General features: G+C 45.4%; 2 protein-coding genes across 9 annotated transcripts in view; both read left to right on the top strand.

The window, feature by feature from the left end:
- kairos overlaps positions 1-5370 on the top strand; it is a 41812-nt gene extending 36442 nt beyond the window's left edge. For 6 of the 7 annotated variants that reach the window (XR_004470692.1, XR_004470693.1, XR_001452982.2 and 3 more), the window contains 3 exons: positions 12-513; positions 662-2052; positions 2154-5370. Coding sequence is in view for 1 of the 7 variants with exons in the window: in XM_001354315.4 (XP_001354351.2) it covers positions 12-513; positions 662-1982 (1823 nt within the window). In the remaining 6 variants the exon portion in view is untranslated. Of the gene's footprint in view, positions 1-11; positions 514-661 lie in introns of all 7 variants that reach the window. The other variant, XM_001354315.4, reaches the window with a different exon arrangement.
- Positions 5371-9920: 4550 nt separating this feature from the next.
- Positions 9921-16590, top strand: LOC4814365 (uncharacterized). Of its 2 annotated transcripts, none has more exons than XR_004470409.1 (3): positions 9921-10225; positions 11226-11285; positions 15322-15408. XR_004470409.1 is itself a non-coding variant. In XM_001354314.4 (3 exons), the coding sequence occupies exons 1-3, from the start codon at positions 14848-14850 to the stop codon at positions 16173-16175; spliced, it is 951 nt and encodes a 316-aa protein (XP_001354350.2). In that variant the 5' UTR covers positions 14658-14847; the 3' UTR covers positions 16176-16590. The 2 variants fall into 2 exon arrangements, 1 of the variants encoding a protein (XP_001354350.2); XM_001354314.4 differs by lacking the exons at positions 9921-10225; positions 11226-11285 and adding exons at positions 14658-15001; positions 15699-16590 and having other exon boundaries at positions 15322-15641.
- Positions 16591-17280: the final 690 nt, after the last annotated feature.

Raw genomic sequence — 17280 nt, 5'->3', positions numbered from 1 at the left:
GCTATCCTTAGATGCGCTGCGCTTACGTGGTTCGCAATTCAATCGTTATGGAGGCAGCTCAGGGTCAGGCGGCAACAACCCGAACCAGCCTCCGCCACCGCAGGTGCACAGCAAGCCGGAGCCTTTGATTGTAGTGGAGGAGTCCAACTTGCCGGAGGAACTGGAGGACAGCTCAGAGACAACCTTTTCGAATCGCGCCAGTCTGGACATTGACTCGCCCGTAAACCCCTATTTGCTCTCCCCTTGGCGGGATCCGCGCGAGGCCCGTAAGCACTCGCTGCCCTCACAGCAGGTGACCGATGGAATCACCGCCAGTCAGGTGAGGCGTCTGTCCGAGCGCGGCGGCGAAGGATCCGGTCCATCGCCCAAGGAGGCCGCCTTCCTCGCCACCCTCTCACAAGCGCCGGCCCCATCTGGACGTCGCCACTCAGTGGTCACCATCTCCAAGGTGCCCACCACTCTCTTTGGACGTTCGCGCCGTGAATCGGTGGCCGCCTATCCGAGCAGCAATGGGTAAGTCTCTCAGCTATAACACGTGGTTCCAGTAATCTATGAATGAATTCCAGTATGAGCAATGAATGAGGGTTTCCACGATTTTCGTGTTAGGCTTCCCAATCTTTTGAGTTTTAACTCTGCCACATTTCGCTTCGTTTCTTTGCAGCAGCAGCCGTGTGCTCAACTCACGGCGGGAGAGCAACACGGGTCCTCCCTCTACAGACCCCATCGGCAGCATCCATAACTTGCAGCTGGACATTATGGACGACATATATTTGCAGTCACGAAAGGCCCGTTTAAAGCTATGGACCTCCAGCAATGAGAAGGTCTGTGAGGTACAGACCGTTGACGAGGCCGGGACCGCGGCCCCGGGTAGGCGCTACACCAACCGCCGCTTTTCGGAGTGCCCCCAGCCGCAGCCGGCCAGCAGCTTTCGCCGGGCCTCTGAATATCCGCATCCACCGCCGCAGCCGCATCCGCAGGCACAAACACACGGACATGGGCACGCGCCTTCATCGCAGAAGAGCATCTCGCCCCAGCCGCCGTTGTCGGCCAGGGCCTCGACACGCCGCAAGAAGTCGGGCAGTGGCGTAGGCCTGCTTGGAAGCCGCACGGACATCGCTGGGATCTTCAGCTCTTTGACCAGCTCTGCCATGGACATGCACCGCTCAGAGCCGGAGGGGAGCTCCAGTGCCAGTGCCAGCTCTTCAGCGGCCACCGCTGGAAGCAGCCCGTTTCTCAGCCAGACGTTCCAAAACGCCGCCCGGGGCCGCGCTACTAGTGCCACGCCTACGCCCACGGCCCACACTGGGGGGCAGGCGGCCGCAGCAAGCAGCAGCTCACTGCTAGACCCAAATGCAGGCCGCTCCACACGATCCAACAGCTTCGACGTCTCGATCCTGAACAACGCCAAGCAGTTGGTGAGCGAGGCGCAGGACAACAGCTCTGCCGCCATATCCGGGTGGTTCGGCAAGCCGGCAAGTCGCCCACAGCCGTTGGCGCGAAAGAAAAGTGTGCGCAGCAAGAGCACGGCCATGGCCCTCTCAAAGGACATGTTGGAGCGATTGCAGAAGAAGGACCCGCTCGGCGGAGACTCCGGAAAACCGAAGCTCAAGCCGCGCAGCAAGCAGAAGAGCTGGGCCGACACCACCAAGGCGAACATCGTGGATGCGACCATGCTGGGCACGGCGATCGAGGGTTTCTTACGCAAGAGCTCCAATGCCGGGATGGCCGGAGCCGGAGGTTCTAGCGGTCCGTCCACATCGGCGGCGGTCCGCGGGGCTGTTCCCAAGGAGTCAAACAGCGCCACCGGCAGTCCGGCCGGAGCCCGTCGCAGCCGGGCGTCCGCGGGCAGTGGCGCCCAGTCTCAGGCCGGGCGGGCAATGCGCTCCACTCTCAACTGGTTCAGCAAGGGCGAGGAGGATGACTCGAAGGATACGTGCGATGCGTCGTTGTGTTCGACACTCAAGGACCTATTCGTGAAATAGGTCGGGGGACGCAGAGGCAAGTAAAGCTCTGGGACTGACCCACCAACAGATCCTGGCCGTTCAGCAAAGGGTGAGTGTGGAGCCATTTGGTGGGGCATGGCACTCACCTCTCTCTGTCTTTCCCTCTTTCCGTGTTTTCGTCTTTCCTTCTGCTCTATTTTTCTCTTGAAGCGAGCTACTTGTATCTCTGAGATCCGGAAATATTCGTATCATTTGTTAACCATCGGAAGAAGCCGACAGGTAAAGCGAACTTCAACACCAGACACCAGTTAGGCAGCGAACAAAAAGAGTACCCGCACACTTCATTGTCACCGTCAATCTAAATGTTTTGGCAGAGAGCCGTAATACTATTTTGAACATCATTTGCAGCCAATGGAACACTCTTTCGAAGAGTAAATAATAATTGAAACACTATATTGAACAGTTTATTAGATGCAATACTAGTTGGAACAGTTTATAATCAAGATTACGATTTACGGCAGCTGAAGCAGCCATATTGGCACTGCAGAGTTCTAATAATAGATCTCTTCAGAAAAATATACATGTTCATACTAGTTACTAGTATAAGTGCATAAGCATATCACTCACATACCAACCAACACGAGCCATTGAGACAGTGACGACCCGACCCAATCATTCATCGTAATAGACAAACAGTCACAATAGCATAGTTGTATAAGCTGACAGTCAAACATATTTACAGATCACTTACAGTAACTGAACGAGAACATAGATATGTGAGACAAACGAATGCCTAACAGTAAGTGCAGTAAGTGGAACAGGAATAATGAGTATTGGAACAATAACCGTGCCTCTAACACTAATAACAACTGATACAAACTCAGTCACACGAACATTGACACTAACACTAAGCAAAGTAGCAAATAATGCAAAAACGGTAAAAGTATAACTAACTGAAAAGCATAGTACAAGTAATAGTAAATGAAGCAATAGTAACACTAACACTAAAACTAACAATAACAGTAACACAAGCAGTGCCCACTTAGAATAGCACTCGCACAGGTTGCAACTGAATTACTTACAGTCACACTAATCAGTAACGAGTAAAGAGTAACGGGTAAGAGAGGCGATTCATTGTAATATAAGCAGGGATAATAACGGCAATGACACTTCAACAAACACTTAAAGTAACAGTAACTGCATACAGCACAGTACAGTACAGTACCCACCCACACATCAATCCAGTAACAGTTCTACTCGAACCCATTAACATTAGTCCTAGCGGTAACAGAGTATAATGGTGAACAATAAGAGTACAAGTAACTTTAACGGTACAAGTAACTTTAACGATATCGGTATTGGTAGGATTTACGAGAAGCGAGAGTATAGCGATAGCCGGCAATTAGTGATCGATAGACAGTTAGGAAATCGGTCACAAGCAGCTAATAAGCAACGCTGCAGGGGAGTTTTGTGAGTACCACAAAAAATCAGGGAGCAGGATGAAGGACTCATAAGCACTACGAAAAGTAGTAATAAAATAAGGAAATAGGGATAGCGATAGCGATAGGAACAGGGAAGGAGCGCAATCGAATGCGACCCACGACAGACCTCATCGGACAACCGACAAGACAAGCATAACTGTAGTACAACCCTCATAAAGATAAAGACGAAAAAAAAACAGATAATATATATATTTATTCTCACATATTTGCATACAATTTGTAACCGAAATCGAATCGAAATTGAAGTTTGAGACACTAGAATCGGCAGGAAAATTTTGTCATGGACCCAAGTCCAGAGCTAGAGAAAGGTAAAGATGAAGAGGAGGTGACAGAGTAACAGAGAATGTCAAAATATTTTTTTACGAGAAGGGAATTTAAGCGGGATCCACCGATCCAAAGGAGGACAGAAGCGGCAGTCGTTGAGACGAAACATGAGGAGTCGTCTTTTTTTGTACCGATGCATTAGTATTCGGGAATTATGCCCTTTTATTTGTAGTATCCCCATTTTGAGGTCCAGGTTGCAACCGAGAAATTTATTGTGCCACACATTTGTGGGTCGTAATCGGCTGTTATCGAGACAAGCATCACACTCAATCAAGGGAACCAGAGACAAAACTATAAAAACTCATCTGATTGGCAGGCAATCCAACAGTACCCTCAATAACACAACAATAACACAAATATCTACACATGCCCACACATATTCAGAATATACTCAAGCATATTATATGTATATCCGCAGCGAATAAGGAATAAGTGTCTACAGACTCAAAAGTTTTAATCAATGTAAACCACACAATAAATGTAATTTGTATGTACAATCTGAGCTTACACAAAGGCAAATAACATCCAATACCCAACTAAATCCAATCGAATCGAAACGAAAATCGAAGTTAAATGTTAATGTTCGGGTTGAATATTTAATGTAACATTATACAAATTTACTATATCAAAGCAAAGTTAAAGCTAACACCAAATCAGAAGCAGCAGATAAAAAATATGCAGAATAAGAGGAAGTAGGAGAGGCAAAACATCTTCACCAGAAGAAGTTGGAAATATTAATTAACGAAGAAACTCAAATTGAAAATTTGCAATTGTACCCATTGCCAAACAGAGTTTGGGGATGGAATGGTAAGGACGGACAGACGAATGAACAAACAAACAATCAGTCAATATTGCAATCAATCAAGTGTGTTTCTATATATGGCATTTGGCCCTGTCAATTTGGTCAATGGCATCCCACAGGATGATAAAGAAATGGTAGAGATGAATGTTATATAGAGGTTATCTTCCACATTGCAAGCGCTCGAATCGGGTTGCAACTACGTACATATGAATATACACATACCAATATATACATATACATACATGTTTAAAGATATGCATATACAAAAAATACATATATTGAACAAAATGTATCTCGATGTGCCCAGAATGTATTTTAGACTTCAATTTCCATGTGTGTGTCTCAATGCGGTAACCCAAAGTTAACTTTCACTTTCAATGTGTGTTGAGAGAACATTAACAGAATATACATACATATACAGATATATTTACCGATCTATATCTATACAAAGCATGAATATACAGATATCTATACATATATGTTCATACATAGATATGTATATATACATGCATATATTTATATATTATACACGGACATATGGAAGTATCTCAAACTATTTACAAGTCAGTGCGATTCTTCTTGGTCGCAGTCCATGTTTTTTGCTCATCTTCCTAACTGTTGTTCGCGTTGCTCTATCCAATCCGCATTATACTTGTGTTACAATAAATGTGTATACTCGTAGAAACAACCAAATTAAAAAAAAAAAAAAAAACAATACCAAAAATAATAAACAATAAATAAAAACAAAAAGGAGGATGGCTGAAGTTGTCTTCGGGAAAACTAAAACTAACTCTGCAGATGTGCAGAGCTGATTAAAAAATAACAACTAAAACAAAACCAAAGAATTGAATGTCAAGCCAAAGCAAATCTCCAGTTCTATTTGTCCTATTTTTGATAGTTGTATATATGTATACTATATATACCATATACTCTATGTTCGATAGTACCATATGGGTGCAATTTTTTTTCGATTGATTTAGCATTGAATGTGCATAGATATATATATATGAAAACCAGTATATGTGTATCTACAATACTCGTAATCGTATCAAGATAATAATGCATTATACAATATACATTAAGTCTAAGTTCATCAAAATCAGCAGTAATACCACAGGAACGGAACGGAAAGGAACTTAAACGGGAACGGGTTGGATTAAATCCAATTGAATGCAACGGAACGTGCTGGCATGCACTGGCATGGACTGGCATAGAATGGAACGGACTGACATAGCTAGAAAACGCATTGAAGTGGAACAGGGCCGTGGTGGAGTCAGCTATGCAATTTTATTACTCCCTCGTCCCTGTTTCCACTTCTCCACCTCCGGTGTTCGGTGATATTGTTGCTGGTGATCTGTTGCTGTTGTTGATGTCGTGCAATTGTAATTACCGTTGTTCAATTGTTAATAATGTTTATACACATTACGTTTGTGTGTGAAGCCCAAGACTACACCCAAGAGAGCGGTTACCACCGACTTTAGTACTTTAGTAGTGTTATTTGGAGTCCACAGAATTCCACACAAAATCGAAACGAAAAGGAAAATTCCAAAGATACCTAAATATTTCCAAACAAACTTCGTGTGCGGTTGAGTCAGAGGCAAGATTGTATGGTTTGTCGTAAGAGCGTATGAGATACTGAGATACAATGCTATGAGTCGAGTAAGGTAGCAGGATGTTTGACTTAACTAAATTTTATTTTGGCTTGTCGCCTAGGGATAAAAGTGGGCACGCATAATCTAGTGATTATATGCAGGACAGGAGATGGAAAGGAATTCATGTACTAAGCATATACATATATAGACATACTTATATAAAAGTAGCTATGTATATATATCGAGAGATATGAATATATCTTGTGTAAATAACGGAGGAGAGCCCAGGAATTCCCAATTCCTGGAACACGTCTGTACATAGAATGCAGCGAGAGAGGACAGGAGGATAACAAAGGAGATCGAGAGTCGAGATTGCGTGTAGTCGATTTTTTTGGAAAAGTCAAAATTTCAAAATGCAACCGACTGTACGACTAACAATCATTTGAAGACACATAAGGATGTCAAGCTAAGGAACAATAGAAAAAAAAGGCACGAAGAAAATCTTTGAATCGAAGCTAACCTAATCAACCACTAATATTTTATGTACATATTCTGTATGTTCTGTAGATAGTGCATGCAGAAGTTATATAACTCCCAGTAACCCCACCACACGGCCGAAGGCATCTCGCGGCAGCGGATCGAGAAGGACATCAGAAGGAGGAGTGTGAGAAGCAGGAGGAGGAAGTGGTGAACCAGGCGAGAGAGTACTTTACCACACCAACAATAAAAAGAATATACACCTATGTATACACTTATATACATACATATATATTGATATATATTGAAATAAATAGTTTATGTGTACAGATTGAAGCTGGTCTTATTTCTAGCTCTGACTTCGAGTGCGAGTGCGTTGCCATGCCAAATGCAGAGAGTTTCACATGCCTGGTGGTCTTTGCAAGCGAGTCATATATGAACCATCCGTGCAACCCCATTCCCAGCCCAGCCTTGAACATGCAAAGCGATTTAAGCAGTCGCTATCGCTACCCATCCAGCCGGGCCGGGCTTCCTACGAGTGGTAATAACAGAGGCATTAAATGTTAATGCGCTTTATGCAACGCTTGACTGGCCACAACAGACAGACAGCCAGCGACGACCACATGAACATCCGCATGCACATCCACGTCTACTTCCACTTTCACCTGGCCAGGAGCCGTCGGGCCGGGGGCCGGTGAGGAAGGGCAAAAATCCAGTCTGCATATCAAGCGTGAAATTCGAACGCTTCGATTGGCGCACATTGGGCCAGTCCCATCTCCAGCTCAAGCTTCTAGGTCCCAAGCTAAGCAACAACTGTTGCTTGCTAATCAGCTACCAGGCTCTTATTTCCAGGGGTTGATTGGCGACGAGCAAGAAGAATGAGCTCGGCGGAAACTAATCATGCAAGAATTGCAGATGTCAGAGGAAAATGCACTCGTGGGATTTCCAAGAAGGGAACGCCCAAAGAAATTGCTTTACCACAAAGACAACAAATAGCAGAGTAATAAAGCAGTTTTTAGTCAGTATTTAAGAAACTTAAATGAATTATCCATTATAAATAAAATTCTAATATCTATATATCATTCATTCATCGTCTATATCATTCTGTAACTTCTATCTATCTATCTATATCTAAAATTACATATACGATACTTATAGTGTACAGCTGACAACAAAAATGAGAGTTGCATTGCAAAATGATACTTATACTGAAGATTTCTCAGAGCAATTGCTGACTATTGGTAATGGTCGAGTACCTGTCGACGAATTGAGTGGATTGATTTTATTTCCTCAAAATTTCTGTAACTTTGTCATAACAAAAGACGAGTATTCAATAACATAATTTCCAATTAAAACGAGGGGGAACGTTATGAGTTGCTGCGGACACCGCAACTCTACATTTATACCCGGTACTTAGTCAGTATGGCACTCCTCCGACAGACGCCGCTAATATTAAGCGACACGACAAAGAGTGCGTGCGAGAGAGACAGAAAATCAGTCTAAGTGACGTCGGGCGCTGCGTAGCCACTGCAAATTGATTTTTTGCTTTTGGCTATTCAAATTATCCGATCTGATCCAGATTCCGCAACCGGATATATATGGTCATTCTCTATGATTCTGCGTTTTTAGTTTTCCCGAATCTGCAATATTGTGGATGCAACAGATTTTCGTCCTTTGTGGGGGTGGGGCGTAATTTTGAGATATACGTTTTATAGTGAGATCTAAAGGGAGTGTGGATACCAAATTTGGTTACTATAGCCTTAATAGTCTCTGAGATTTGTGGATGCCCCAGATTTTCGTCCTTTGCGGGGGCGGGAGGGGGTGTGGCGAAATTTTGACACAAAACGGTCTAGGTCCGATATCACAGGAGTGTGGATACCAAATTTTGGTTGCTCTGGCTCTTATAGTTTCTGAGATCCTTGAACTCATATTTTGAAATTGACAAAACCGACCATGAAACCTGTGTGTAAGAGAGAGACAGGGCGAGAAATGAAGGAAGAATGAAATTGTTTTCTTGATTCTGGCTATAATAATTATACGATCTTGTTCAGATTTAGCACTCTAAAAGATATAGTCATCTTCTACGATTCTGCGTTTTTAGTTTTCTCGTATCGTCGAAATTGTAGATGCCACAGATTTTCGCTCTTTGTGGGGGTGAAAGTGGGCGGGGCAAAGTTTTGAAATATTCTTGTAGCAGTGACATATCACAGAAGTCTGGGTCCAAAACATCGTTGCTCTAGCTCTGATAGTCTTTGAGCACTAGTCGCTGAAGGGGACGGACAGACGGACGGACGGACAGACAGACATGGCTCAATCGACTCGGCTATTGATGCTGATCAAGAATATATATACTTTATGGGGTCGGAAACGATTCCTTCTGGACGTTACACACATCCACTTTTACCACAAATCTAATATACCCCAATACTCATTTTGAGTATCGGGATCAACAACCAAGGCCACCTTCTAGACGATGCCATCGTTATCGAATTGGTCTTCTTCTGCAGCTGCTGCCATCATCCAGTCCATATGATCTCGTTTGGATTTCGATATGACTGGGGCTGCCTGAACCATATCCAGATTGGACATCGAACCTGAACATCGAACAGCGGAGACACGCACCCACAGCTTGGCAGCCAAAGCGCACACCGCAGCCGATACTTCCACCAGGCAAGTACCATGTAAAATATTTCTTGTGCCGACATGGCCTGTAGAAAATTGTAGTGGCGCTGGTGAAAGTTTATCTTCCACCTGAAACCAAAAAGTCTTGATTATAACCACATCATAAATACCACGGTGAGTGAGACTTTGCGAACTATTCCCGAAGAAGAAGAGAAGAAAACTAGATTTTTCCCCGGGAAAAATCCTGAAAATTGGTTCGAACGATGTGGCAGCAAATTAACGTTCTAAATTAAGGTCTTAGTTGGCCGCATCCAAGCCAGAGCAGCAGCGCTTAACGTTTACGTCTCGTCAGTCTTTGTGTTGGCATTTTTTTTCGGGAGCCCAGCGGACGCCGGGCCCCAGTACCCTGCTGCAATTCTATAATTGCATAACCTGCGCTCGCCATAACCTCTGGGCCGTCCCTACAGAGAAGCGCTGCTAAGAGTCGGCAAAGGAGCCGATTGAAGAGTTTTTCATTTGATTTTATTATATTTTCATTAGTTTTTTTTTTATAATTTTAAAGTCACATTATATTGATAATCTAATAGTTATACTAATTACTTATAACGAAAGAAAAAGAAACGAATTTGGTTGAAGACGACATTGTTCTGCTTCCCTTTTGTCCTTGTCTATTGCTGAATTAACGATAATTCCATCGCACGCGAATATTAATGGGCTTGTAGAGTAGATAGAGCAGCGGCCCGCGGTTGTCTGGGTTCATTATTGTTTCATCGCTCGACCTCGCCGGTTGGACACCTCGCCTTTGACGCCGCCTCGTACCAATTTCAAGCTGAAAAGGCCTCTGCGTTCGGGGATTTTTCGTGATTTTCTTTCGGCTTTTAATAACCGTGGGTATACCTGTTGCTTACACAGGTAAGGCGTCTATTGAGTGACGCGATTGTACACGACGCACCAGCTGTCAAGGTGAGTAAACATGTGCCACAAACGCCGACGCCGGCGGCAGCACCGGCTAGCCAAGTGTTTAAATAAGCAAAAGTCAGAGACGGCCAGATGAAGAGAGAGCGTATGAGAGTAAGTGGTGCACGGCGATAGATAGAGAGAAACCGAAAAGTTTTGCGTGGGGTGTTCCATGCATTGTCTAGAGCAAATTGGTCTGTTTCGAAAATCGGGATTGTCTACAAATAACATTCTATAGAGTTTCCAAAGTAGAAAAGGAAAGGTCAACAACCTGCTTAAGTGGGGGATTGGCATTCCAGGCGCATATGTACATATGTATGTACATATTTTCATACTAATGCTTGTGACTGAATAAGCAAGAATGCCCTGCAGCTGAATATCGCTTATGATGTATTGCGTCGGATTATCTCTTACTTAATGAGAATTGACCCAGTTATACAAGAGCTCTGGCGCTAATAAGCCACAATAAAAAGCCTTCAGAATGAACGTTTTTCGGAACACCTCATAGCGACAGGTGCCGGCACACTGTTGTTGTCGATGACTGTTGTTGTTGTGGCTGTGTTGTGCCACTTCGGTCGGCATGCCAATGCTGCTGACAAATATGCGATTCCATATCTTGCAGAGCTCTACAAATAAATCAAAGCCTCAGAAATGTGCCTTGGGAAAAAGCTCAACCAAAGCTCTGTGCGTAGGCGAAAGTTTTTAGCATACTTTCAGGCGGAATGCATGTAACCTTTGTGTAGAAATGCTATATGGGCCCTATATGGGACTAGTTTTTTGCGTTGTATATAGAAATACATTCGGGACGTGGCACCCGTTTGTGATTAAAACAGAATTTCCTCGATCGATTGAAATACATTTTCGGCAAATAACATAGGAAACAGAGTCCACTGAAATCAGAGACTTAGCCTGGAAATTTTCTGCGATCGCTCGTAGTTATAGAATAGCTAATGCGATGCCCAACGACTACTAATTAAGACCCCGGATATTCCCTTTTCTCTTTCAGCTTTCGCTTTGGGCCTGTGGCATCGCCCGCTTGGTGACGTCGTCGATTGCCTTCCCTGAGGTGAGCTTAAACCCCAATTTGCTGCAGCTGTACAGACCTGACCTCTGTACCACGTGGCGTATGCTTAGTGTGAACAGGAACTGAAAACGATTATACCACGGTTCGGTGGAAGCCTAAGTGCGTCACACCAAACATCGCACCTCGAACCCCATGTCTATCTCCATTTCGTCCACCGCGTCGAATGTTTGCTTGCGGGCGCCGCACTTCTTTTTTCGGTGTTCGGTGTTGGGTTTACGGCGTCTCCATGATGACTCGGGAGAATGGGATCGGCAGTGCCAAAAATAGCACTGCCCTCATCTTGGCCCAGACCCGGCTGCAGGCCCAGCAAAAGGCACAGGTGCTTCCCAGTATCATTCATTCATAATACGCTGCCCAAACAAATAAGTATGCCCCTTCATTCGATTCAGCCTAATCGCTGCCCATGAATGGACGATGACGCAGTGGGGCCACCGTTCATCCGTCGGAGAGAGAGCATCTAAACTGAAAGGCAAACAAAAGGAGGCTTTGCAAGCTGCTCGGTGATTTACCCTGCCTAATACTCGACATACAGCCAGAATCAAGTGTCTGTGGTCAGTTAGACTGGTTGGGCGGGACCGGGACCTCAGGTGACGACAATTGAAATCTGCTCTTTGCACGGTGTACTTTCTCACAGCGAGAATCAAAGCTTTACGGCTATGTGCCATGGCGTCATAGCTTATTTTCATACAATCAGCGGCGACTGGGTTCAGAAAAGCCTGGGGAACTTGGCCCGTGACGTTTCAAGATAAACATTGAAAATGGTATCAGCGTTTTGTATGCCGCATAAATGTTGCAATCATTAGAATATGATCATCATAGCCATTAAAACAATATATCACAAGCCAATTCTTGTAAAGTGAACACCATTTCGGATTATTATTTTTTTGTAGATGCTTGATAATGATTCCTGTTCCGTCATCATTGGCGGTTGCATGTGGAGCAGTAGGTTGTGGGACTTATTGGCACTCTACAGATCCGCCGCTGTGGCACACGTCATTTCCTCTTGCGTTGGGGTTGCATCGGTGGCATCGATGCAGTAGCTTCGGCGTGATGACGACCCGTAGTCTGGCTCGGCTTGGAGCGATGAATGAGCTATTACAGCCCCGTTTCTGCTTGAGATAAACCTCAGTGAGGTTTCCGTTCAGCTCCACGCCGTTCCACTGCTGCTATTTTTGTTTTTATTGATACTGAGAGATGCGGATGCGTGACACGTCACTCGTCCATTGGTGCTCATTTCTAAATGGGGACCCACTAGGGTTAGACGGAGCTCCCTCGGCTCTGCTGACGTTGCAGATTTGCATTGATAGCGGTTTGTGCATAGTTAAGGTTCGCACCTTCTAAAGTATGAAAAATAACAGACATCCAGAAAATAGTGAGCCGATGATTATAATTGCCTTAAATTGCCGCCGATTGTCCCACTTGCAAAATAATAGAATATGAAGGCTTTAACACTGTTCTTTCCGTCATCTGTATGAATAGAGTACTATAACTCTCATGACACCTATGCTATCACTTATATACTGGTATATTTCCTTATGTATATATGTACTTCCTTTGGAAAAAATATATCAAGTCGATTAAAACATGTATTGTAGAGAGGGACTTGAAGTAGAATTGCCATGAAACGGTTACTAGCGTTCCAGTAATCTGTAAAAGGATCCATTATGAAATACCCAGGCAAGCAGGGCGAGAAAAACCCTCGAAAAATATTCCCAACCAAACTAAGAATATCCCCAATTCCAAAAATCTGGATTCTGGTTCTGCCCAAATGTCCCGCAGTGCCTCCCTTGCGTCAGCTGCTGCACTGGGAACTTGAGCTGGGCTCACAAGAGCTGGGACGAGGAATTCACCCCGCTATATGAAACGGAAGTCGCCAGCATACATAGGTCGGAGCCGCGAGTCAAGTACGCAATTCGACAGGGAAGTCTCTGGCAGCAAGCTTTGCCCCCGTCAATGGTTACTGCTCCCTGGGGGCCACCGCCGTTGCTTGCAAATGGTTTTTCGCAAATACTGCATCGACGCGTGTCACCGATGCGTATGAGTAACTCATTCAGTATCTGCATTAGTCCATGTCCATGTGTGTAATTGCGGAAGAGTGCGGGCAGTGAAAGAGACAGCTTGCGACTCTCTGATGCGGGGGAATGAATGTCTCTTATATTTATACTGCTGCCTCTCTATTTTCCTTGGCCAATGTCTGGCTCTTTGTCTGCTGCCTGTTCGGTGGCTTTCAGTTTCCATTGCACTCACGTTCTAAGCGATCCGATCGGAAATGCCTACGGAACGACGCGTCGCGGTCAAGGCAAGAAACACCAACATTCAGTAACATTCAACACGAGCAGCAACAGAAACACCAACAATATTAGCAACAAGTGCCACAATTCCCAAAGTTTTTTGATCCTCCACTAGCCTATGTATATTTTCGCTCAAGTTATTGTCCACTGCACAGCTGAGGCCACCTTTTGCTTGAGCCCTGTTGATGGGCTAATGATTGCCAAGTCGAATCGGTAATAGTGATTGTTTGGAAGCAGCCCCAGTTCGATCCACTAAAACATGGATTGCATCGGTTGCGCGTCAGATCACCCACAAATCGGTTGTGTTCTAATAGGTGATTCCCAAATCAGCTACATACGAGGCATTTTAATTAGATAGGCATTGCTTTCGGCTTAAACCCATCACATAAGCCCTCACTCCGGATTTGTCGGCCAGGTTATTGGGGGACATGAATTCCATTTGACATCCGTTTGGGCCAAGAAGCTTGCGTGCATACATTACTGTCCCACACAAACACTCTCTGGCTCCCACTCCCACTCTCCCTTTCCGTCCTTCAGTCTTCACTTGGCACTCGCCACACTGGTCAGCAAGACAGGAAGAAAACAGAGAAGAGAAAAACCGCACCACGCACAACAATAAGGGGAATATATGCAACTATCCGGGGAATTGCGACTATGATTCCAGCGATTCGTGAGTCAGCCTCGGAGTGGATTATGTGGGAAAACTGACCTGCTGCTGGAGAAGATCGATCGCCGAAAAGTTTTACATTCTGCGTTATGTCGATGTTTTCCTCTGTGTGTGCTTGCATGGGAAGTGTGTATGTGTGTGAAAGCAATAGCTTGTGCGCCTCGCCATTGGCTGGCGATTACAAGCGCAAGCGCGAAAGCTTTGCCGTCATCTGGGGAAGACGTTGCTGCTGGACGCTGTGCGCCGAGTGATCGGTGAGTGTGTGTGCGTGCGGCTCGGCCACGCGTTCGGCCACGCGCTCGGCTGACTTCGTGCGACGATAATACTAATTTGCCTGGTATATAAAAATGCCAATGTGCCTTAAATTCTTCATTAACTCAAAGATTTCGTCGAGCCAAGTACATAAGATCGAAGCCCGACCCTCAGATCAGCATCAACTCTTAGTCGAAGTGCAAGCTAACGCTTACCTTACTCAATCCAAACTCAGTGCTATTCAACTCAGTTCGAGACCCAGTGCATCGGCACAGCCAATACCACTGTCTGCCACTTGTTTATTGTGTTTGCTTCCCTCCGTGTGTGCGCTAAAATGTCCAGATCTAGCTACAGTCCCAGCTACAGTCCCAGTGCCAGTGTAAGCCAGGTCGAGGATAGACTGTTGTCACAGGACAGAGAGCCCCAGCAGTCCTCAAATAAGCCCCTCCACAATGCGGGGTCAAGTTCAGTGCGATTTGGCAGAGTGTGTAAGTGTTCCCTCATCACTTCTGAATCACGATCGTCATAAAACCCGCCAGACTGTACACATCCGAAGCACAGTCTGTATCTGCGGGTGTATATCCCTAGTATACCTGTGCTTCTATCTTTAACTGCATGTATGTGTGTAGATAAATTTGTTTCACAATATTACATGGAAATTAAATGGGAAAATCGTCATGTCTTAAAAGGCGATCCTACAAAAGGCGACTATTAACAAAACTCTAATTAGAACATTTCATAACAATTTTATATTAAAATGTATTTTATATTCCTTGCCTAACTAATTTTGTTTCCATTTCGATTGCAGCTCTTGTCAAGTGCTGGCTCCTGGGTTTCCTTCTACTGCTCACAGTTTCCGCGAGCTGGCCCACGGGGACATCGGCAGCGCCGCGCCGTCTTAGCGGTCGCCACCTTATACTGCCCCACCGCCACCACGTGCACCAGCGCTCGGCGGACCGACAATCATTGGAGCATAGGAGGAACATCACCATAGTGACGCCCGAGCCAACATCGACTTTGCTCTGCCAGTATCACAAGAGCGCCATGTCAACGATGATAAGTCTGGACAATGCCAAGAAGGTGGCCGAGAGGACTATGGATGCCATCATCTGTTTGGTCGGCCAGTGGGTAAGTGGAGGACTATGCGGTGCTGCGAGCGAAAGCTAACATACCTGCTCTTTATAGTTGGATTACTATTGGAATGAGGATGGCGGATTGAACGGTGCGATAGAAAGCTACTCCTTACACAGCCTTAACCTAACGCATCCGTTGCACGAGGAGACCAAAAAGGTCAAGTTCGACAATGACACTAAGAGGTTTATCTACGAGAATCAGGCTGAGGTGGGGGAGGCCAGCGAGGAGCTGCCCAAGATTGCCGATGCCCTGATGATTGTGCGCCACCTGATGTTGAACGTCACCAAGGGGCACAGCAGCTATAACTGCACCTTCGTGCATATCATAGAAAAGCTAAGCCACAACCTTTATATGGCAGAAACAGCCATGAATAACCAGCTTTGCAGTATGTCCAGCTATACCTACACAGGCTCATACCCAGACCATAACTTCGGGGTCACCTTGGAGGCTATCAAGCTGCTGACCGTCGTCCAGCAGAAATACAAGGTGCTGCTGGAAAAGCAGCGTGACGAAGAGGACCTCCATTAAAATCTGGGAGGCCAATTCGCAGGCCCGCCGTCAGATCGACCTACTTCAAGTTCCAAGAAGCAAGAATACCAAAAAGCAACCGCCACCATCACCGTCTGCAGCGACAACCGCACCAACAAACGCCCCCTACCAGTATGCCATATAAGTCTATTTAAAGCTGCTAAAAAGGAGCTACTTAAATCCAATCTTCTCCTACGTAGTTATTTATTTAATTTAAATTATGTCTTATTTCAATCCCAGCATGTCCATTCGTATTTATATCGCTCTATTTATATACATATTATACACGCCACCCACTCACACATGCACACACAAATAATCTTAGCCTCGCAGGCTCGATCAACTATGCATACTTAGTTATATTACTCCTTTTTTTTATAAATAGTATACAAATAAATGAAGCTATTTAATCGTACATCTGTTGAGCTCCCATTTTACAGGATGTAGCTCTGACTGGACCTCGATCGTGTATCTCGGTCTCTAGACCCCATGAGACTCGGACTTAAGTCCGACTAGTTGAAACTCCTTACGCCCAAAAGCCCACAGGGAAGGTCCCCGCTTTTTCCCACGCCCACATACTACGTAGACCTCATCGTAAACCTTAGGCATGGAATCTCCCGGTAAGAACGGGAAAACTACGGAACCCTGACCCACCCCAGGCCGGTGCAAGCGGGGCACTTACTCGAGCACGTTCCGCTCGCCCTAGGTGAGTCATTGCCGGTGGGGCCAAGTGTCGAGTACTTGTCGCGTGATTTGCGGGGGAGAGTGAGCATATTTGTGTGTATACGTGTTCTGGGGTATTATATTCCCTTTCTTGGGGCTGTCTCGCATTTACCGTTGCACACACTTCGGAGGCTTCGGCTGAAGGGGTAAGTAATCGGATCGTCTCAAATGAGATAGATGGGTGGGGGATCGGGGAACGTACCGGATCAGTTAGGAGCGATCAATGCGCGTGGCAATGGCGTCAGTCCGCTGAAGCGGTCTTAACTGTAAAATCCCACCATTGAGTCAGCATTCAGCAGAGGCATCAGCAACAGCGGCAGCACCAGAAGCAGCGACAGTGGCAGCCGCCAACAAATTTATGAATGAAACCAGTCGAAACGTT

The sequence above is a fragment of the Drosophila pseudoobscura genome, chromosome X (genome assembly GCF_009870125.1).
Source record: "Drosophila pseudoobscura strain MV-25-SWS-2005 chromosome X, UCI_Dpse_MV25, whole genome shotgun sequence".
In the NCBI taxonomy this organism is placed as follows: Eukaryota; Metazoa; Arthropoda; class Insecta; order Diptera; family Drosophilidae; genus Drosophila; species Drosophila pseudoobscura.
The sequence above is the reverse complement of the archived record's forward strand: the minus strand, read 5'-3'. Positions and strand labels throughout refer to the sequence as shown.